At 42.4% G+C, this 23,197-nt stretch overlaps 1 protein-coding gene across 2 annotated transcripts in view; it reads right to left on the minus strand.

Annotated features, from left to right (window-relative positions):
- RASAL2 (RAS protein activator like 2) overlaps positions 1-22,941 on the minus strand; it is a 163,058-nt gene extending 140,117 nt beyond the window's left edge. For both annotated transcript variants that reach the window (XM_053950712.1, XM_053950711.1), the window contains exon 1: positions 22,673-22,941. In XM_053950712.1, coding sequence (XP_053806687.1) covers positions 22,673-22,832 — 160 coding nt within the window. In that variant the 5' untranslated portion in view covers positions 22,833-22,941. The remainder of the gene's footprint in view (positions 1-22,672) is intronic.
- Between the last annotated feature and the right edge of the window lie 256 nt (positions 22,942-23,197).

Consider the following 23,197-nt stretch of genomic DNA (forward strand, 5'->3'; position numbering starts at 1 on the left):
AATAAAGGGATTTCAGCCAAGGTAGCATTACTTCCTCTAGATCGTCTTTTAAAAATTAAACTCTGGAGAGATAACAACAGTCATGCTTAGAGCTAATTATAGCAGAAATATTGCAGCAGCTAAAAATGCTAAAAAGAAGTGGTGGGAAAGGAAGGAAGGTAGCTTAAAGGGAAAAAAAAAAAAACAACCAGGGAATGGCAAACCTGTCATCTGTGTGACACTTGGCCTTTGTGCAGTGCTCACTGAGAGAGGGAAGGTAGAAGCTCATAAGGTCTGTGGACAACCGAAGTCCCAGACTCTGAGAAAGTCAAAGACATACAGAAGACCCAAAAATGCTGCAAGAAGCCAAGAAATGTATGAGTAATGTGCAAATTAAGTGGAAAAATTAAGAAAGGATTCTCACCCTGTTTTTTATCCCAGCTGAGAGCACAGCTCAAAAAAACTATGCTGCTCCCATGCTCACACCCAACTCTCAAAGCCCAGTCTGGGCAGAGCACAGGCTGTTTTATTTTAGTGATTTTAGCAAGAGAACTGAAGAAAGCCTGAAGAAAACCCAAGGCCATGGAGCCTCATGAGGAGCAGCAGAGTGTGCTGCCAGGCTCCCAGAGCAGCCAATGAAGGATCTTGCTCTCATGTGTAATCTGTACTTGTGTTTTCTTTTCATATTATTTTCTTTCTAACCCTATAATCAAACGTTTAGAAGCTACTTCGACAGCACACATACTACTTTGTCCTTCTATTCCTAAACTTTGGCTAGTAATCAGGTGATCCAAATGAGGGCAGACTACTCATTTGTTTGGGAGTGGCAAATCGATGAATGGAGGAAATTCACAACACCCTTTGCCCAGCACTAAACCAGATTAATAGACCCTTTCCTTCTAGCAGGACTGGCTGTGCCTTGGGCTGTGTCTTTGGGGAACCACCTCCCCCTGAGATCAGCAAGTGTGAGAGCAGTAAAATATCAAGGAGAAAATGAGAAGCCTCTAATTAATGAAGCTTTCCAACACAGCAGAGTATGTGCATAAACTGCCTTCCTGCACTGACCTACAGTCAATAAACCCACCACCATAGGCTGCAGGATGCAGAGGGATCCACCAGCATGAAATTACTGTAGAAATGACTGATGCTTCCTTGCCCTCCCCCAAGAATCCTCAAATCATTAAGGCTGGAAAAAGAAGGCTATTTCTTTCTGCACATTCAAGTAGCTGTGAATTCATAACTTCTCAAACCCACACACACTAACAACTGTCCTTATTTAAAAGATTTCTCACAGTTGCTACAAGCCAGGAATAAAATAGATATGAAAGTACTGCAAAAGGCACTGTAACAAGAAAAAATGTCAGCAGAAAAGATACTGGAAAGAGACAGAAAAGTTTTGATGCTGACTCATGCTAGTTACACAGCAGGATGATTTTCCCCAAATATCTGTAAAATCAGCTTGTAAAATTGGAAAATAAACTTTCACCATCTGTGAAATCAGCACAAATACCAGGGATTCTGATCTGAAACAAAGTTCAGCTCCATGCTAGGTGAGTTAAAAAAATCAGTGGGTTTGGTTCACCGAGGATGCCTAATCAAATGGGACAGCACTCAAACAAATGCGCCCTAAGCTGCAGCACGTTAGCATTCTTTATTCTGCATGGGGGAAAAATAATCCTTGAGACTGATCAGGAAAAGGAGCTGGAACAATGTTTGATCACAAAAATAAAATTCAAAATTTAAACAGACAGCTGAAATTAGGAAAAAAAAAGTAATTTATAATCAGTTTTGACAGAGGGTTCCAGTCTCCTCTGGGCCTGGAAGTCCACCTGGAAGTCACTTTTCCCTGTGCTTTGTCTCCAGCAGCAGGTGCAGCCAGGTAGGATATTGCTATGAGTCCATGATAAAATGCCATTTATCCCTGCAAACAGTAATATTCATCAATTCTGCCTGCAGATAAACCAATAAATGTTTGCTTCCACAAATGGAGGCGATGTTATTTAAACCACGGTACTATTCTAGTAAATCCGAGACAGATGGGCCAGGATTCAGGGGTAACTGAAGTTGCTGTGGTTATGATAAGGGAATTAGAGTGACAGAAAGCCTCGTGCTGGGAAATGTGGGATCTGGTAGATCTGCATTTGCTTCATGAAGATGAATGTTCCACAAATACACTGTTCAAGGTCAGTGAGCCAGAACAGTTTGGAGGTAATGGGTCCATCCTAAAAGAGGGGACCCAAATTCCTAGGTAGCTGTTATACCAAGCAACATTCACAGAGTCTGGCAGGTCACTGCAAACAAACCTGATGTAAGTTTTGGACATATCCTGTTTCTTCCTCTGTCTGGAAACACTAAATAAGAATTTGGGGGAAAGTAGGAGAGAAAATACTCCCATCTCTCAGATCACAAGCATAAGAAATAGAGGGAAAATGTATTCCAAGTTAAATTTGAATAATATTTTTCTTTAGAAAGTTAACGGTGATACAGTGTCTGTGATTTACTGATACCAAGTAGATTAGGCACAGAGTAACTTCAACTTTTCCATCTCATGTAATCAAAATACTGTTGAAATGCAGACTGGATTAAAATATACTGTACTTCCAGCTCCAACTTGGCTACTTAAGCTGTTGGGGTTAAGCTTACTTAAACTGTTGGGGTTTCGTTGAGCCAGAAAAGAAAGAGTCAAAGGTGTTAACAGAAAAGTTAGACTAATACTCTGTGACCAGGAAAGCCAAATTTATCCCCTCCAGCAAAGGTTGACAGAGCCATTACTCAGGCAAGGCTTTAGATAAGGCACCACTGAAGTCAAGTCCCAACATAATGCAGGGGTCCCTGCTCTTGGTTCATCTACCACAGCTGTTAATATAGTGGGGGAAAGAGAAACAAAAGAATATAAAAGTAAATAGGTAAGCCTGCATGCACTATTGCTACAAAAAAATAGATGCACAAGGCTACATTTAGATGATGTTAAAAACCTGGCATTTTTCTAATGAGCCAGTATTTTAATGATGCTATCTGAAAGAAGGATCAGACTAACAAGGCTGCAGGGCAAAAATGAAGACATGAAACCAATCACATGTATATTATCTAAGGCATCTACCAAAATTTACTTTAAAAGTTTAATTGGACAGGTAAAAATTTAAGTGACCAGGTTTACTGAACAGAATCTGTACTATTTCAGGCATGACAGATCCTGTGCTTCTTTGCATCCTACTGCCATGCTGCTTTCTAATTGTGTACCTTCAAACCTCAACACTGGTGATTGGATTTGCTGAACTCCTAACAGGGAGTTTTATTTTCCCCCTTGAGAAAAGTCTGAGAACAATAACAAAGTAATTCCTTTACACTCTCTATTTCTCACTCCACAATCACCCTATGAACTTCAGCCTGCTGATAATATTAATATCAGTGTTACTAAAGGCTTAGAGCCTGCAGGAGGAAAGACAGCCCTTTTTTTTTGGATGAATTTGGAGTAAATGAGGAAGGAGCTGAGATACTACAAGTTGAAGCCAAGGACAGAAAAAGCATGGAATGAATATGTGTTGCATAGCTTAAAATAAGCAAAAAATATTGTTTCCTGATGGTCAACCTTCAAATCCAAGGAGAAAGAGGAAAAAAAAAAGTCTCATTCCACAGGAAATGAAGGTCAAAACCACTGAAATCAACAACTTAACATTTGAGATGCGGAAAAATAAACATATTGTTATTGATGTTCACAGGGACAGGGTCAACAGGCAGCAGCAGTTTCCTACACCACTTGTTAGAAACATGGCAAGTTTAAAGGCCATCCTATTTTTTGTGTATTTATGCCTTCATTGATTTTACATGACAAAATCGCAACTAAACTAAAGTGGAAAAACAATGAACAGCTCAGGCTTAGCTAAATAACCTTCTAAACCCGTTTTCATCACATCTCCTGATTTAATGGTTGGCGTGACATGTAGAAGTAAACGAGCTTCATGTAATTATCATGTCTCCTGCTTGATCTCTGTCTTCCTCAAACACTTTTAAAAGAGCAAAACATTGCTTAAAATACAAGTGCAAGGAGCATTTCATCTTTACAGCAAAACCTGTTTCTTCTGGTCTTATCATGAGAGGTGCTTTTACTCCTATCTTCCATCTTTACTACTTTTATCCACATTGATGTTGAAACACTGTAAAAGTGTGCAGCAGGTCACAGGCTTAAGCACTGCTCTTTTCTTCCTCCTTTTTCCCAAAAGTTTCTTGGAAACCATTTCTTCCTGCAGCAATGAATCTGTTCCTCTGCAGCAGACTGGAATTCCAAAGCCTCTTTGCTTACTCCCTCATTTGCACACTATCCCCAACCCCCTATGTTTAAAATAGTGCAGTTCTGAGAGTATTCAATTTCTTAATAAGCTGTCACTGGAAAAGCCTCAAGACAGCAATAATGCTGACACTTACCAGCAACCCAGGTAGTTTCAAAAAAGAAAACGCATAAAATCAAACAATATCTAGACTTTGCTGTCTCTCCTCAGTACTAAAGAATGCAATCACTTCAAAAATGTCATACATTTTATCCATGCTTTATTTCTGTTACAGAGGTTTTGATAGGAGGTTTTGACAATTATTACATTATTTTTGTGCTGTTTTCTTAGCTTGGTAGATTTAGCTAGTGTATTTAATGCATCTTTCAAAACAGGTCTCCCTCCCCCAAAGCCCAAACAGCAGGGGCAAGCAAAAAAAGGGAGGAGAGGGGGAACCATATGCAGAAAAGAGATAGGTTAGAAAAAATCAGCTTTACACACTATAATTGTTGATTATGCTACCGCTATTTTGCTGGGAGATTTTATTTTGATTTCAAATGCTTGCCTAGCCTGCCCATACACAGCTTTCAGATCTCCTAACTGGTGTGCTGCAATTCTTCTACTTGCTGACAACAAGCTTGGGAGAGTGTGAGGCACAGAAGAAACGCTCAAGGCATGAGTATAGATATTCAAAGCTACTGATGGGAAACAACCTAGGGAAGCAGGAGCTTTGGAGTAATCATGGGAAACATACAGAACAGGAGATTGTCATAGAAACTGAGCCAAGACAGGTCTTGGATGCAAATGAGGGATCCCAGAGGATGTATGTTGTGACCATGCCTAGAGCAGTATGACATTTTTTGACATTTCTGGTGCTGCTGAGAGAGAAGAAAAGCAATATCAGAATGCTGAGCTGCAAGACTCAAACCTATGTGGTACAACAGCCTGAAACTCCACCAGTTTCAAGAAGCTGGCAGTAGTCTTAATTTATAAAATATAATGGTTTGGGCTGGAAGGGACCTTGAAGGTCATCCACTTACAGCCCCTTGCCATGGGCAGGGCCACCTTCAAATATCCCAGGTTGCTCCAATCCCCATCCAGTCTGGCCTTGGACACTTCCAGGGATGGAGCAGCCACAGCTTCTCTGGGCAACCTATGCCAGGGCCTCAGCACCCTCACAGGGAAGGATTTTTTCTTTACATCTAATCTAAACCTACTCTCTTTCATTTTGAGCCCATTTCTCCTTGTTCTATCATTCCATGCTCTTGTAAATAATCTCTCTCCATCTGTCTCGTGGGCTCCCTTCAGGTACTGGAAGGCCACCATGAGGTCACCCCAAAGCCTTCTCTTCTCCACGCTGAACAATCCCAATTCCCTCAGCCTTTCCTCACAGCAGAGCTGCCCCATCCCCCTGACCACCCTGGTGCCTCCTCTGGATATTCCAACAGGTCCTTGTCCTTCCTGTGCTGGGACCCTACAGCAGGAGGCAGCTCTGCATAGATCCCTAATCCCAACAAATCTCTGCCATTTAACAGTGCTCTACTCCTACTTTCTAGATTCCCTCAACCTTTCAGTCACAGCATGAGCAGAACACAAGGCTTTACTTATTATTGTCAGCAAATAACACACATACCAAACCAAACCAAACGCTGCAGCATCAGCCTCGTTGTTCAAGGTGTTTGATGTTTGCTACAGCAAATTGTTTTCCAGACAGTTGAAAGATTTAAATAGAATATTATGTGACTTCTTTACATTGACTACCAAATAAAATTAGAAATTCAAAGTTCCCAGAACTCCCTGAGTGTTTTCTGTGAACACCCCAAATGCACTCAGAGAAGCTGCTGAAGCAGCATAACCTGGAACATGAAATTATAGTGGAAATACTTATAAGCATTCTTGTAAACATATCATGCATGGCTGATTGGGATAAAGGCTGCTGTGAAAGACCAGATAACATACTAAAATATTCAGCTGCTGAGGATATGAGAGAAAGAAAGGCTATTAAAATGTTTATATGGTAATCATAGAAATTAATTTGAAAAACATCAGCTCCCACTATACAAGCCTCATAATGAGCTTACAGCCTGAACACTGATGCTTTGTCAGATTAAGCAGACTTTCTTCCTTTGTGTTTTTTGATGTGACATAGCTACACGCTGGGTTTTTTCTTTAAAAGACATCTTCAATATTCTATTACCAGAGAAATAGGGCTGAAATACAGAAGTGTGAGCCTTTGAAAGGCAACAGGATTTAAAAATGAACTGAGGGGGAAAAATGTCCTGTTATCTGTTAATATGAGACCTTTTAAATTTTTTTTAAGCAAGTTAATGTCATTTTACAGTTCAGAACTTGAGTTACAGAGATAACAGGATTTACATGATCATGACAATTTAAAAAAAATCCCATCACTGTTACTAAATTTTACTTGTCCAGCAGACAAGTCAAAGCAATTTTCTACTTGTCAGAGATGATAAATCAGTTGTCAGGTGACACTGACAGGTGGATTTGTCAAATCTCCCATGAAGAACTTTGGTCTCTGCTTTCAGGCTGCCTGTGAACTCCTGAGAATGACATAACACAATTGATTAAGAGACAGATTAGGAAGAGTTTGGATTTTTAGGGCTGCTGTCCCTTTCCCCAGCTTCCCTGGTATTTTTCTTTCTGCTTTACCATCCAAGTGGGTGCACAGCATCAAGCTGCTTCTGGGTTTTATTCTAGCACTTCACCCACAGAATTCCAGTTTAAAGTAGAACAGTTTTTAAAAAACCTCCAAACCACACACTGCATTTGAAAATACATTATTTGGTTTATAAATAATGATTTATCTTCAAGACAAAGGCACACCTTCAGAAAGATAAAAAACAAACCCCATTATTTTCTACCTGTTCTCTTTGCCGCTATATAAGTGACTCAAAAGAAACAACTGGTATTTGAGTGAGAGCAAAGAAGCTATGGCAAAGATGTGTGAATGGAAGTTCATACCTTGTGTGTATCAGCCACAAAAAACATCCACTTACTAAGAGTAAAGGTGGAAATGTTCTAGTGAAATACTTCATGTACTGACATTAAACAAGTTTGACAAGACAACTGAGGCAAGCTGTTTCCTTTTTAGCCCTTTCTTCAAAAAATAAATGAGAATGGTGTTAATATTCTGTCTGGGCTGCACTTCTAAATTTTGTTTGGGAGCCATGGCAGGTGTAGCAGAGAGACTAATTCAGAAAAATAAAAAGCTACGGATAGCATACAAGAAATTAGAAAATGCAGAAGAAATATTTTTTTCCTAGTACCCTTGGGAGTCACAGCCCTTAGGCACAGGGGTGATCCTCCAGTGCTCTGCAGAGACTTTCCTGATGCAAAGAACAGACAAATACAAGTAGCAGTTGACACTGGTCCAGCAGATAAGAAAAGATAGGAAGCCTCAAAGTGAAGCCCAGGGGTAGCATTTCAAATGGAAACCTCCTCCCAGGCAAGGGAGTCTGTCTGTGAGGCCTCTCCAGGAACCACACCTCATCTTTCAGATCTTTCATATGGACCTTGGAGTTGAATTTGACCTCTAAGACTTGCTCTGCTCCATCTCCAGGACATTGCAGGCACGGCTTCCCTAGGATAGCACAAAACTCTGCTGTGTTTGGCATGTAATTCCACTGCTCTGAAGTTCAGAAAAACAGGAGAAGCAGCAAGGAATTTCCATCCTGTGAGCTACTTCCCAACTGAAAGAAGGCAATTCCCTACTCATGAGCTTGTTTACTGGAACGCCTGAAAAGAGTACGGTTTTTAATTTTATTTTCTGTCAGCAAGGAATGCCAAAAAATTTGCAGGTTTCAGATGGAGCATTGGTTTTGCTGTGTCCTAGGATAACATTTGTACTGTCCTCTAAATATCCACATTAAATCCTCAGACTTAAGGACTTTTTACTATCATTTTGACAGAAAGGTAGTTCATCCTTATTCCTGAGCTGTTGTAAAGCAGGTCTTCTTCCTGCACGTTATGCTCAACATTACAGTAAGTGGGGAGAAAGACGTTTTTAGCCACTGACAAAGCCTGAACAAATTGCCAGGCAGCAGCACTCAGTTCCCTGTATTCCCATTTATCCAGGGACTGAGTCAGAGCTGTCTTCCCCCACTGTAAGGAGGCAGTGTGGAAATGATGACAATCTGCTTCAGAGACTATAAGATGAACTAAGACCTTTGGTATTAGTGTAATGCAGACACAATTCTAATTCTAATAAAGTCATTTATTGGAGCTGCTAAGTGCAACTGTTCTTCCCTCACTGTACTATGAGCAGCAAGAGTAAAGCTGAGGGGTGAGGCAAAGAAACCAAGGGGGAAAATGAAATAAATCATTTGCAAAACAGCTGGACAGTAAAATGGCCAGCCCTTAGGCTGGAGAGCTACTCTAGATTTACATTACCATTAAGATGAATCTAATTGCCATCTGGGTAAGCAAGATTAATTTTAAAATACATGTGTCTTTTAAAATTAATCTGCAGTTATTTCTAAAGATAAGCTGTAACTGGAATAATACCCTTGCCAGAGAATCCAGAGCAGAGTTGTTCAGTGTCTTTAGAGGTAAAAAGTGTTTCCTTGGAAGTGCTGTGATCCCCCAAGAAATAAAATCTGAGTATTTCTTCCTTGTATGAATAATTTATGTGCTTTGGTAGTCATAGTATTAGAGAGACACAATTATGAACAGGAGATAACACTTCAATTTTAAAAGTTCTTTCTAATTCAGGCTTCATTTGTACTAATGTGGAAGAAAGAGCATCCTACTATCCACTCTCCCTCTTTCTGCTGCCACAGGAAAATTGTGCAAAGCACAGAGCCAGCCAACATCTCTTTTAATCCTAGTCTGAATAACAGCATTCAGACTGCAATATGAGTTTCAAGAAAAAAAAAAAAAACAACAACAAAAAAAAAAACCTCAGAGAAATAATACCCATGGTGGGTCATCAGAATATTAAGGAGATTGCAGATTGTCAAAGCTCTGGAATCAGATGCTGATAATTCAGAGCTCCTGCCCAGCTCAGATTCCAAGCAACAAATACATCTGCATGTGCTGGGAAAGAGATTTGCATTCATAGTTTCCTATATGCTGATAAAGGGAAAGATTAAAAAAAAACCCAAGGTATGAAACTCAGTAGCTATCCCTTATGGGTGCCGATGTTTCACTTGCTTTGCTGGATATTCCATCCAGAGAATAAGAACATCCTAAAAAGCTCCAAACCACTAACAGCTCTCACATGCCATACCTCTGGACCAGTATGGCCTCTTGTACCAAGTTTGCTTCCAACAAAAACAGCACCACCCCGCTTTCACCCAGCATCCTGCTGGCAAGAGATGTGGAGAAATGGATGGTGTACCCAGAAAACCACTGGCTCTTTCCAGCTGGCACCCCCACACTTGCTCAATTCTGCATTTTCTCCCCAGTCACACAGAGCTCCTTTAACCTCAGAGCCCTGGTAACACTAAGCACAATGCCAGAGGTTGCCTTTTGAGGCAAATTACTCCACTACAGCTACTTTCAGCTGTATTTTTAGCCCCCAGACTCTTCCAGCACTCCATTTACAAGCATAACTCCACCTCATGTTTATACCAGCACACAAGCCCACAGCTGGTTAGACACAAGGCAGCAAGGGAGGCAGTGAGGATTCTGACTTACAGCAGTAGACTACAAGAACGTGTTTCTCCTCCAGTAGCTTGCTGTCTGCAGCACTGGTGAACATCTCTTGTAGTTCAAGCTCTCCATTCACCTTCTGGTAAAGGTTTTTCTAAGGGGCTTAAGGGCACCCTGCACCCAACCCCAGATGAGCAAAGGCAGACCCCAATGGGAGCAGAATGTCACCTTTGCTGAAATTCCTTTGACATCAACACACACAAAAACAATTTCCCTCATGGTTTGAATTGCTGTTTCAAGCAAAAACTGTGTAGTTAAAATTAATAGCATGCTCATTTTATAACAGAGACACACACACAAAGCTGGCTAATCTTTGCTGGAAACCAAAAAGCCACCAAGGTTCCATAAAAAGGACTGGAGTAGATTTTTCTTTTGGGTAACCAGTGTCTATACCAACTTGACACCAGAGTGAAATGGAGCAGGAAAAAAAGCAGCCAGTTTTATGAGATGATGATTACAAATGCTACATCAGCTTTGTGAAATTGCAGGAGTGAAATTTTTTTCCACTGAGGTATTAATCCCCCCAAAAGATTTAGCTAAACGTTACATATCTGCTGAAAATTGCGTATCTGCATCACACTAACTGTTTTTTAAGTGTCCCCACAAAGAAGTAAACACACACCTCCTGCCCCAGATAAAAAGCAAAGGCACCACTAATTGAAGAGAGATACAGCTCAGCCTCAAACTGAATCACCACCAGTGGGAACTACAGAGAAAACCACAAGGAGCAACACAAATGAAGAACACCCCAGAATAAGAACTGGGATGTTGCTTCCTCCAGCTGTGCAAGTGCTTAAGTAATAAGCACATGACATACTGCAGGCCCCTGCAAGGACAAGAGGCCAACACAATGCCCCTAAAAGTCACAGGGCTGGCCAGTTCCATCACGAGTAATGAGAGCTCCAAGGAAACACAGGCATTTCCTTCCCTAATTCTCCAAACACCCAGCTCCAGGGTCTCAAAATGGTCAGCAACAGAACTTAGTAAGGAAAGCACCCAAAAGTCAATTACATCATCTACCCAGGGTGTAAGCAGAAGGCCACTCAGGCTGGTCCAAGTTTTCATCTACCAGTACTAAGAACTGGTTAGTGAACTTCCAGCATTTCTCATGGAAGGCACTTCCTTTTGGAAGGGAATGAAAAAAAGCAACCTTAAAGCAGAGAAAGTAGGTCACAAAGAAGCCACGTCAAAAAAGTCTGGAAACAAAACAGGGAGGGATACTGTGTCATCTAGAGAATTGGGTGGTTTTTATAAATGGAAATCAAAAGTACAGCTAGAACATCTCAGCCGGTAACCTGATGAAACAGATTAACTAGCCTCCAAGTGATACATAACAGCTTTTCCTCTGTAAGTCTCCTGCAAAGCTACTCCAAGTTTTAAACTTAATTGCATGCTTTTTAGACTGAACTCGCGATAACCCTTCTGAACTCCATCAACAACAATAGCAGCCTTGACAGCAAAGATTTATGTTGTTGGGTGTCAACGTCCCAACACCCCTCTGTCACCACAGCTTTCATTTGAGATTCAGCCCAAAGCTTTTTTAGAGCCATCCAGGTAGAGACTGATCTGCAAACAGATGTGGTGGTTATGTTTTACAGTTTTACACATGTCAGCCAAGAGATGTCATGGCCTGACCAGCAGATACCTGTGGTAATCCCACAAAGATGGCAGTAAAATCAGCCTGAACACACAGAAAGCCAGGGCCCAGCAGTCCACTCTCACCATTTTTTTCTCCCCAGAATTAAGTGAAACATCAAAGCTAATATAACCTGTAATCAGAGCAAGTATTTTCTCAGCATGGAAGAAGCAGGTTGATTTAATTCTTAGCACCTTTTTATAGGAACACCTATCTGCTCAAAGGGGAAACTACCTTAACTTCTACCAGAGCACTTGCTGTTTCTCAGGCTGTCTGGTTTCCATCCTATTCTGAGAAGAGATTTGTACCATTGCAAAGAAAACAGTTACTGTATTTTGATACTAAGAGCTATTGCTCTTCAAATTATTCATAAAGAAAGGGATTATGATCTGTTTTTATAAAAATGTGTAAGTCAAAATACAGGACTAAGGAAAAAGCCTCCTTCTAGTTGCTTATTTACAATTCCTAATTGTTTATTGCCTCACAAATGTAATAATTAGAGATGACCAGTATTATAAAAGATGACCAGTATTATATCACCATTATATATAAGCAGCAGGCTAAAGGTGCCAAGAGAGCCATTAAATCCAAATTACCAAAAATGCATAATGGAACTGGCCAAACACCCTGCTGAAGTCTGGATCCAGATAAATTTGAGACATGATGATTCAGGTGAATGCTGCTCTCACAGCACACATATATTTATCACTGACAGCCATACTGCATTTTCAGATACTTTTGTATTTTCACCCTTTTCTGGTTTTTAACACAGAAAAATCAATATATTCTGACAAAATAAAATAGCAGAAAGCAAGTTGTGCCAGAATTGCAAAGATTAATTCCCTTTCATACCACTTAGATTTTCAACTATTATTACAGCATTCCTCTTTTTTTTTTTTTTTTTTTTCCAGCAAAGTTTCAGACATATTTTGACTTTTACAACATATGCAAATTCCCCATTTCCAGCACAGGTCTGGAATAAAAAAAAAAAAAATTTGCTTCCTTCTTATCATACTTCCTTTTATCGTGCACATTCATCATTTCTTCAAACAGAGGCCCTTTACTTCACATTCCTGACTTCCCTATTAGTAAGTTCAAAATAAAAAAAAAAAAAAAATTAGAGCAGAAAATGCTTAACTTCCGTCTGTAAAGCTTGTATAGGCTGACAAAAAAAAAAAAAAGGAGGTTTCCTTCCTAATTTGATTTAATGGTTATAATGATTTAATGGCTATAAATTGAGAAATTAGCAACCACTGGCATCAAAATGAGGAGAGTTGAATTAGAAATGGCCTCAGTTCACACTGCTCTGACAATACTTACAGAATTGGACATGAACAACTACAGGAGCTTCTTTAAGCAGAGGAGTCACCAGCCAATGGTACGTGGAAGCAAACTGACATAAATATTTATGGCAAGACCATAAAACTTTTTTTTTTGCTACTTCACTATATGGGATATAAAACTCATTATCTCTAGGGAGTTGAGGCTATTTGAAAACTTCAGTGAGCACGGCCTGAGCTAATGGAAGGAGTTAAGGAAGGACCCCATGAAATCTATTCAACAGGGTAATTAATCACCCCACACCTCACTGACATCCTAAGCAAGTGCTGCCAGAGAGCATGAGAGAGCATAAACCAATGCCATTTAGATAAATCTTCTCAAACCTGGTTTAGAAGGATGTTGGTTTCTTTCCTGACTTCTTATTTTCCAGGATACCTATCAACTACCCACCATGCTGAACAAAAAAAAAAAAAAAAAAAAAGATGGAAAATAATTACAGAAACATACCTCCTCAAAATAGGAAATACTTAGTATTATTTGACAAGGAAGTCTAATGATTTCCTAGCAAGTGTGAGCACATTGTGTTTCTGGTGCGTGATGTACATGTTCCAGTATATTTAAGCAAGTAGGAAATGCAGTGAAGGCAGCAGCTTGTCTGTACAGCTTGAGGTATAACCTCATAATGTAAATAAACATCTTTTCAGGAAGCATTTTGTCTCCTCTTCTTTCCTAGAGCCTGCACTGCACTGTACTCCTATGATAAAATACCTAACATGGAAAACTACTATGGATCAGTCAAGTGTTGGCAAAGCCAACTTGTGCTATCCACTGGCACCAGGTCCCAAATGCCACAGGAAGGATGTTGGAGTTCAAAGTGGTTTAACCATTGTTCTATGGTTTTCTAGGTTTGATCTGTATTTGCTTCCCCCAGTCAGCAGTGAAGAGTTACCTACCTGAAATTAATTATTTAGGCACCACTCAGCCTTACAAATTACAAAAAGCTAATGAGTGCTGGCTATCCAATACCTTCATACCAGTGGTCCAGCCTGCTATCACTGTAATGAGACAAGTTTATTCTATATGTAAGGTCAACAAAGCTTTACCTTTGGCTTTTTGGGGAATAAGAAAAAAAAAAAAGGAATAAAAGGAACAAGCAGATGTAATCACCTGAATGGAAGTCCCTCTCTGAGGGCATCTTGCCCTGCTGACCTACAGATCTGACAGGTAATAGGGTATTTGGGGGATTATTAATAGTTACAGAGGTTCTAAGTAAAGCAGCAGGCTTAGAGGCACCCCAAACACAAAGCAGTGCTACCCACGGCATGCAAGCAAAGCACTGTAGGTGTCTCAGGAGATCAGGCTTCTGTTGCAAAGTTTCTTGTATGTCCTTGGACAAGTTATCTGACCTATTTGTGCCTCATTTCCTCACCTTCTCAGCTCAGAGCAGCCCTCTCAAATAAAACCATTAATGCTTTGGATGCACTCATACAGCAAGGCAATGAATGGTTCAAGTCAGTGAAACTGATCCTTCCTCCTTTAACCCTGATGGAATTGTTAATAAAGCAGTCACCATTTGTCAAGGCAAATTGGAACAGAAAACCTGAAGCAAAGCGATCACTTAATTTCCAAATGAGATTCAAGGACTGCACTGAGCCCTCCCAGCCACTGCTGCTTTGCACACATTTTCCTGGAACCCTCATAGCACACACTGTGCCGAGTAGTGCAGCATCTGTCCCCTATCTTGTTGAGACCAGTATCAGTGCACTAAAGAGTCAGCTAAATGAGGGTGTGAATTACCTCCACTTATCTCAAGCCAATCCACTAACTCAAGTAATGAGATCCTGAAAAAAGCAAGCAGGTTTTTAACTCTGTCATGCAAGTATCAAACGGGGAGCAGAAATCCCTCCAGAAGTGCCAAACCCACCTATATTTCCTCCAAGCCCTTACTAGTAGAGGATGATGTATATCCCCAGAGGAGAAATGCAGTTACACTATTGTATTCCACATAGTAACTTCGAGTTCCTCTGTGAGGGATCTCCCAAAAGCGGATGTGTCATAAATGTCCAGGTTTTCCAGCTTTCTCAGCCTAACCCTGAGGACTGCTATTCCAGAGCTGGGGAACATCAGAGCTCTCAGGAGAGCATGAAGCTGTTGCTGATGCAGTTGGGCTCACTGCCATCAGGTGCCTGTCCCAGAGACTCCGCTGCTTTAAGTTTGCTCCCTTTCTTGACACAAAAGATCTCCTTCTGAAGCCCTAGGAAAAAAAACCAAAACATCTCCTCCTGAAGCCCTAGAAGGTGGTAGGGGGCATCCAGCATTTCTTACATCATGTTACGTGGATACAATGGACACAAAATGCTTATTCCTAGGAAGTTTTGTCTCCTTGTTGGAAATTTCAAGTCAAAACCCAAGTAATGTTCCTCTTTTTAAATACCCTGCCTCCAGTACTTTGCTTCAATTCCCTGCTACCAGAGTTAAGAACACTTCCTCAGACTGAATGTTACAGTCTACCTGAAGGAATTTCCCACACTCTTTTCATGCCATGCAGACTGAGAACAGGACCAAGGTGAAGAGGTTCTGCTGAATCTCTTGGACTGTTACTGTGAAACCCTAATGCTGGGAGGGATTAAGTCTGAGATCATTTTTAGTCACAGATTCCTCAACACTTCTTTTCTTCTCATCACAGTACTGATTTCCATTCCCACACCACCTTGGAAGCTGGGACTGAATACACACAATCCCCTCCCAGCTCCTGATACTCCACCGTGTAATCCTCCATCCACTTTCAAACACATTTGCCATTTTCCATGTTTGCTATATCCTTTATTCTCCGGTTCTGGCTACAAATTCCAAAAGACAAGCAAAGCAGCCTCTGTCTATACAGCACCAAGCACATCTACAGTGCAGCACTGTGTAAATAAAATGAATTATCTTAAGACAGAAAAAACTGGGGTATTTTCAATTAAACCATTAATGGCCAAGAATGCAGACACAGCATTAGAGGAAGAGAAAAGGTGCCTGCAAGTTTTAATCAAGCCAGAAACTCACAGAGAAGCATATGCATTCTTATGCAAATCTACACCAGACGCATGCACATCTGCTGAAATGGGTGTCGTTTTCCCACAGTTTGCAGAATTAATGTGTTTAACTAAGTGCCTGCCAGTGCTTGCAGTGTAAGAGCTAATTTCTAATGGGGTATTCCCAGCTGGGAAAAAAAAATCCCTTTAGATAATAAAGGATCTAAATCCAGGACTTGGTTTTACATTTACTTAAGTGCAAAGACCCCTTCACCTCCAAGAGCTCCTTACTTGCACTGCTCCAGCTTGCTTTACAATTAAAAATAATCCCAACGCTTGGAGATGAGCCTTTCTACATTTTTGTGACCTTTCAAAACCCTATTAAAGAGAATTAACAAATGCTGTTCCCTCGTGATTAATTTTATAAAGGTTTTCTAACATAGGAGGGTGTCAAAACACACAAAGGGCTTTGAGAGAATTGTACAAACCAAAATGCAGCAATATTTCTTTTCACTTGGTTACTTTCCTTGCAGATACAATTTGTATTTCCATGATTACTATGTGTCTTCACAGAGGATTTTGAAAGAATTCAGATGAGATCTTAACTTCTGACCCTGAGGCTAAAAAGGCATATAAGTCAAAAATACCGAAGTCTCAGCTATTTTTTATAAAAATCTATAAATATCAGTTAAAAGGAATCCATGATCTCATAATAAGTCAACAGGTCACAGTTATGCTCTTCTTATCTTCCCTTTTTTTTCCCTATTGTTTAAAAATAGGAAACAGCACCACATGAAAATGTTCAGCCAGAGATAAATCGTGTGACTGAAATACAGGAGTCAGGAAACCAGTGTTCTAAAATAATGTCATCCTCATTTTCCCCAGCATACTCTAGTATTGTTGATGCCTCCAAATATTTAAGTGACTTAATAAATTAGTAACCTAGGCAACACCTGCAACAACCCAGCCAGCTGAAGGAGTCCAGCTAAAAACTCCCCCAAAAAATTTTTAAAACTTCATTTATGTATAAGTTCCTGTCAGTGTTCCTTAAAAAGAGGAAAGGCAAACAGTTTTAACGTCAAAGGGCTGATTATGCAATAAGATTTTGGAGTAAAGCAACCAAGGAAAAAAACAGGCTGTGTCCAGCTCTCAGCTCCATTCCAAGTCACCTCTGCCAGTGCCCAGGAGAATGAGCAGAGAGGCTCCTTAATTCACCCCCTGCATGGTTGTAGGAATTCCCTGGGGTCAAAAAGGGCTATTAGAGGAGCTGTCACAGAGCAGGCATGAGCAGATCACCTGCAAGAGCACCTCACTCATCTTTTGATATTCCCTGCTGCTGTCTGGCACGGGAAAGCAGCATCTCTACCCACAGCACACTAGACTGTTTTTCATCTGTAGCAAATGCAGTCACTTAAAACCTTGGTTTTGATTAAACTCTGCCTTTTACAATAGGGCTCCAACTAAAATTCATTGTTGCTTATCATCTCAACAAAACTAACAAAAGCTTTATGCTGTCAGTATTCAATGTCTGTCCCTCATTCCGTACCTGAAGGCTACGATAAGGTCAAATATCACCACAGCAGGCATTGTCCAAACACTCAGGAAATGACATTTCCCAGCTCAACAAGGTTTATCTTCCAAGCCTGCTTTTGCACCAACTTTCTGGGCGAGTTAATAATAAGCCTATTGATCAGAAGGGAAAGAAACGCTGGTGAACACTGACCTTCTCTCCTTTCCAACACAAGACTGCCTGCACAGATGCCATGCAGCTCTCCAGCTCCCTTTCAGCTTTCCAGGGGTCTCTGCACCTTCACCTTATCTCCTGTTAAGCCCTTCCTAAAAGCAAATGTTCTCCTGCAAGGAATTGCAGCTCCACAGCCACTCAGAAAGGCAGCAGATACAAACCTCAGCCCAGCTGACTATCCACAGGCATCTCTAGGAGGAGATCCTTCACTAACAGCCATCTCACCTAGCAGATTGCCTTGCTGCCTGGCTAAGAGGGGTTTTTTGGTTTTGTTTTTGTTTTTACATTAACTACACCATTCTCACCTCCCCCTTGTTAGACGGCCTCTAGAGTACTTCGTAACTCAGCTTGTGGAGATGAGCGATAAGGTTTGGGAGCGGAGAGGACGGGATCCCCCCCGCGTGTTTCAGGCATCCTCGGCAGGTCCTGCACCACCGCAATGAAGATGCCGCCACCTGGTGGGACCTCCTCGGGCTCGGCTGGAGGCTGGGGGGCAGGCGGGACCCCGGGCAGGGAGGGTGGCGGCTCACACTCCCCATCCCCGCACGCACATCTCGGAAAAAAAGCCGGCCAGCAGCATGAGCAGGGCTGGAAGGAAAGGATCTGCTGACAACAAGATGCTACTCGTTACCAAAGCCTGTTGGTACTCATCCAAAGCAAGACGGTTTGGAAGTGGATAATCTTTGCGACTGCAAACAGTGGAATAAAACAAGAATATAAAAAGAAAAGGTAGATATAAATAGCTACTTTCAAAGTCATAGTGAGGCAGGCTGTAAAGAACCAGAAACCCCCCAGAACAGAGTTGAAATCATTGATATAAAAGAACTAAGCAAGACAGAAAACAAACTGCTGGAATAGATAGCTCACAGAAACTGGGCTTTTGAACTGAATTTCACATGATTAGGAGATGCTTCTGCTCAGTGCCCAAGCCACAGCTATTTTTTAATCTCTGCATGACACCACGTATATTACCATGGCTTCAGTCCTGAGCATGAGTCTGGTATTTTCTGAGAGCCAATACTTAAAAGCCTGGAACTCAGGTTTGAGGCAGCCAAGAGATGTTTCTGTCTGGTTGCACAGGGTCTAGGGCTTTTTCTGGAGTTAGAAGCTCTGTCTGCAGATTGATATCCATGAAAAGGCATGGAGCCCATGCTTGGAGAGCCTTTTCCTTCTGCCAGGAGAAAGGGGGGCGAGGAAGGTCATTCCAGCAGTGAGGAATGTCTCCAGATTGCCCGCAGGATTAGAGGACAAGGTGATGAAAGAGTCCACATCCTATCTGCACTCGAGTTTGTACAACTACCATCAGCTTTTAGCACTGCTGCTAAAAGAGAAAGACATTTCCTAGTCCAGATAAGGCCCCAGAGCAACAATGTCTGTTTGCAGGCTGAGCACTCAAGAACAGACTCTTCCCTGTCCTATTTTTTACATATTTCAGCAACTCTTCTTTTGCAATTTTAGCACAGGAGCTTTCACAGTGAGCTTAGAGCAGGCACATCAACAATGAATCTGACAACTCCATCACAGAAGTTTGCAACCTGTTTAGACATAGGCTGTACATCAGGCAAAAACCGATTCTACCCCCACCACATGCAACATTTAACACCAATGCTGTGATGCTGGCTTTAGAATTCATTCCTGCAAAATCCATGGATGTTCAGTCAGCCACACCAGGCAATGTAATTGCTCTGTTTCCACAGTTAGCACTGAAAATGCTGTCTATTCAGTTATTGTTCTGCCTCCTCCTCACAAAACTTGTTTCAAAGAGCAGAGAAAAAGACCTTGAAACATGGGTGGATGCTTTCAAAGTCAGTTATCACTTTTAGAGAGCGGAAAAAAAGTTAAAAAAATCATAGCATTAATCCAGGCAAAACACCTCCTCCCTCCTACCCCTTGCACACATGCCATGAGTCTGAATGGAAGCCGTCACCCAGAACACACGTCGATACATATTTTACAGAAACATTAGTTGTGTGTCAAAACCAGTTCTTGGAAACATCATCTAACAGCACTCACATGATTTGTGTTTCACGAGCAATTAAACCTATCACTCTGACAAGCAAATCTGCAGCTCCCGTCCACTATTCAAACATCAGGTTAAAGGAAACTAATTATATTTCAAACTCCGTCCATGGGTAAGGAAACTGTATTTCCATGATAATGTCCTGGCTAATTCACTTAAGCAGAAGCTGCTGAACCTCCAGAACGCAGAATGAAACAGCCACCCTTGGAACTAGTGCAGCTATGGCAGGAAATGCAAAAATAGCCAGACTGTGATTTAGATCTCGTAGTGAAGTCAGACAAGACCTCAGTGTCACACTGAAATCACATCCCAGACATTGTAAAGTCCTACTGTATTCACATCGCTGTCATACTGCTGGCAAGCCGCAGAGACCAGCAATGATGGGACTTTAATGCTAAATTCTTTTCTCTGCGCTAACAGATGAAGTTTTACAGGCTCTGCAACCAGACCAGCTCCCCTCATGGCAGTAATTACTCCTTTGGACAGAGACAAAGTAGATGGCACACCACTGCCAAATAGAGATGCACAGAAATAAACAGCTGTCTGTCTTTAAGTGGCTGCTGAGCTCTTTTTCTTCAAAATACATGCTTCCACTACTAGGGACACTTTTCAGACAGTCACCTTTCATTTGGAACAACACCCCTACACAGTGGTTCACGTTCACAGAGACACGTGGAAAAGAAATGCAGTGACATCAAAAGCTGTGTTTCTCACCATGCCAGAAAACGCTTCTCCACTTTTCATGTGCTCGATATTCCTTCCCTCCCCCAGCCATTCATGGTGAAATAATTAGTGTTAGTGTTCTCTTTGTTTATCAGACAATACAGACAATAAGGCTAAGCTTTCTGTTCCTGTTTTCTTTCGCTATTCTGCTGTGGTTCCTCAAACAACTGTGCAAGGCTTTACTTTTAATCCTATGAATAACACTTGTCACTCATAGGTTTGTAACCCATATTTAGTTGTGCACAAACATGGCACAGTTTCAGCTTGTTTCATTGTCCACAAACTTCTCCAGATGTGCTCATGCAAGAAAAAAATAAAGGCTAATAAGCAGGAGGAAACAAACAAATACTAGCTAATCTGATTGCAATTTCTTAGGGAAAGGAGAGAAGACACACATCAGATTCTTTATGAGGGAAAGGGATAATTAGTTGTTTTTAAACACAGACTAGGAATAATTAGTTATTGTCCTAGGGCTATGAGATGTATTTTTACATGCTTGAAGTGTAGGCCGATTTTTATAGCCTGTGAGCTAGCTGGGCCCTGTCACAGTGGATTTTCCCCCATTTATCTACACGTTAATGTCAAACTACAAGCACATCACAACATATGACTTTATCAACAAGCAATGTTCCTCACTGTGGCTAATTTTGAAACCACATTCCTGCTTCCACTCATGAAGATACAACCCTGGTAACAATCAGATAGGCTGGTGCCAGACATCCCCTTCTTAAGTACATTCTCATTTTACCTTTAGGAAGTATTCTCAACAAACAAACAATCTGAAGGCAAATGGCTTTCTTTGGAAAGCCTCTCAACAACAGCAGAGAGATATTTTTGCATAAGGCTGCATTTTATAGTCTCAGCTCTAGGCAGGGATTAACAAAAGCAAGGTAAGCAAGAAGCAGCAAGCTAAACACAGTGCAAACTATTAAAAATCCCAAACTTCTATTACAATTAATTCTGCTAAGCATAACTTTGCTCATTGATGCACCAGACAGAAAGCAGACAGACAACCTCATCCAGGTGAGGGATGAGGGACCAGCTTTTCAAGCTTCCAAAATAAACACAAAGGTCTTTGAACAGACCATGCTCTCCAGAAAACCTGCAGCCTGATCTTTCTCATTTGATATGTGTGAAGGCTCAGGCTGGTGGTACTCACAATAATTACCTGCCATCAGCCAAGAGATGCAGCAGAGTTGTTGCAGATAACTTATTCATGTCATCGCTGTGTTTCAGGAAGAACACAACCAGTAACAGATCAATGACACAGATAACAGAGCGCATTTGCGTCTAGTTTTACAGGTCAGGGAAAACCTGGGCAATCTCCTTGGGATTCAGGATGGGTGAGGTAGATGAAAGGGACTATCACCAGCATAAAACATGTTTAGAAGTCCCAATTAAAAAAGTGTTTTTACAGCTTCTCCATCATCATAGAAACATGGAATGGTTTGGGTTGGAACGGCCCTTAAAGATGGTTTTGCTCCAACCTCCCTGCCATGGGCAGGGACATTTTCCAGTAGACCAGGTTGCTCCAAGTCCCATCCAACCTGGCCTTGAACACTTCCAGGGAAGGGGCAACAATAATAATAGCAGAGAAAGGTAACATGTGCACACACCACAAGTGGTGCCTTTTCGAGGCTGAACCATCAAATTTGTTACAGGAGGGAAAACAAAATAATGCCTGCAGTACTCTTCACTCTGAAACGTGGGAGTAATTATCCTCAGATTACCAAGACAAACAAGAGGGAGAGACAAGGAAAAGATAAAACAGAATTTCCACTATTTAGGTGCTGATCGAGAGATAAAATCCGACTACACTTCAGCTGAGCGCCTAAACAAACCAGAGGCCCGGCCACATAAATCAAGTTAATTTTAAAAGGTTACATACCAGGGAGAATTTGACAAAGAAGGGGAAACAACCCCGCGTCCTGCAGTGCTCAAGATCCTAACATCCTTTTTATAAATTATAAAGGTGCCTATGTAACACAGACCAGTAAGTCCGGGGCGACGGGACCCACGGTATCAGCACCTCCCAGGCCATAGTTGCTCATTAATACTAATTAGATCCGGGAGCGCTCAGCCCTGCCGGCACCCGCATCCCGGGCACACATCCTGGGACTCCGGGCACACAAAAGCTTTGGACGCGGATCCCGGCACCGGAGCATCCTGCACCTCGGCAGAGGGGAAGGCGTGGCGCGGGGCGAACCCGGGCTCCGGGAACCCGGCGGGGAGGGGGGAGGCAAGGAGCCGCGGGGAACTGGGAGCTTCAGCAGCGGGGAGAAAGAAGTTAGGGCCGGGAAGTTTTCCGCCGCTCCCCGCCCCGGCGCCCCTTACCGTAGACGCGGACCCAGCCCTGCTGCTGGCAGACCGACTCCCGCAGGACGCGGTCCAGCGCGCTGCCCGCCTCCAGCTCCTCCGAGCCCGGCTCCGGCTCCGCGAAGGGCTCTGCCGCCCATGCCGCCGGCTCTGCCGACGCTCCCGCGGCCGCCTCCATGCTGCCGTGGTGTCGAGGAGGCGCCGCCGCCACCGCCCGCGCTGCGCCCCGGCCCCGCTTCGCCTTAGTGCGGCTCCATCCCTCCCTTTCTCCCTCCCCCGGCTCGCCTCTTCCCCGCCCTTCGCGTCAGCGCGGGCGGAGCCACGGCGCCCTGCCCCAGGCCTGAGGGGAGGCGGGCGATGGCGGGAGGCTCTGCCCCTGCTGCCCTCGCAGCCGCCGGCAGCCCTTTCCCCGGCCCCCGCCTGCTCCTGAGACCGCCTCGCTTGTGCGGGGCTTCGTGTGGCAGCGCGGAGGGGACTCAAGATGGTTCCTCCCCTCAGCCCGGCGGCGGGAAGGGGAGTCGCGGCTCGGGAGAGGCGTCCGGA

This window comes from Vidua chalybeata, chromosome 9 (assembly GCF_026979565.1).
Source record: "Vidua chalybeata isolate OUT-0048 chromosome 9, bVidCha1 merged haplotype, whole genome shotgun sequence".
NCBI lineage: Eukaryota > Metazoa > Chordata > Aves > Passeriformes > Viduidae > Vidua > Vidua chalybeata.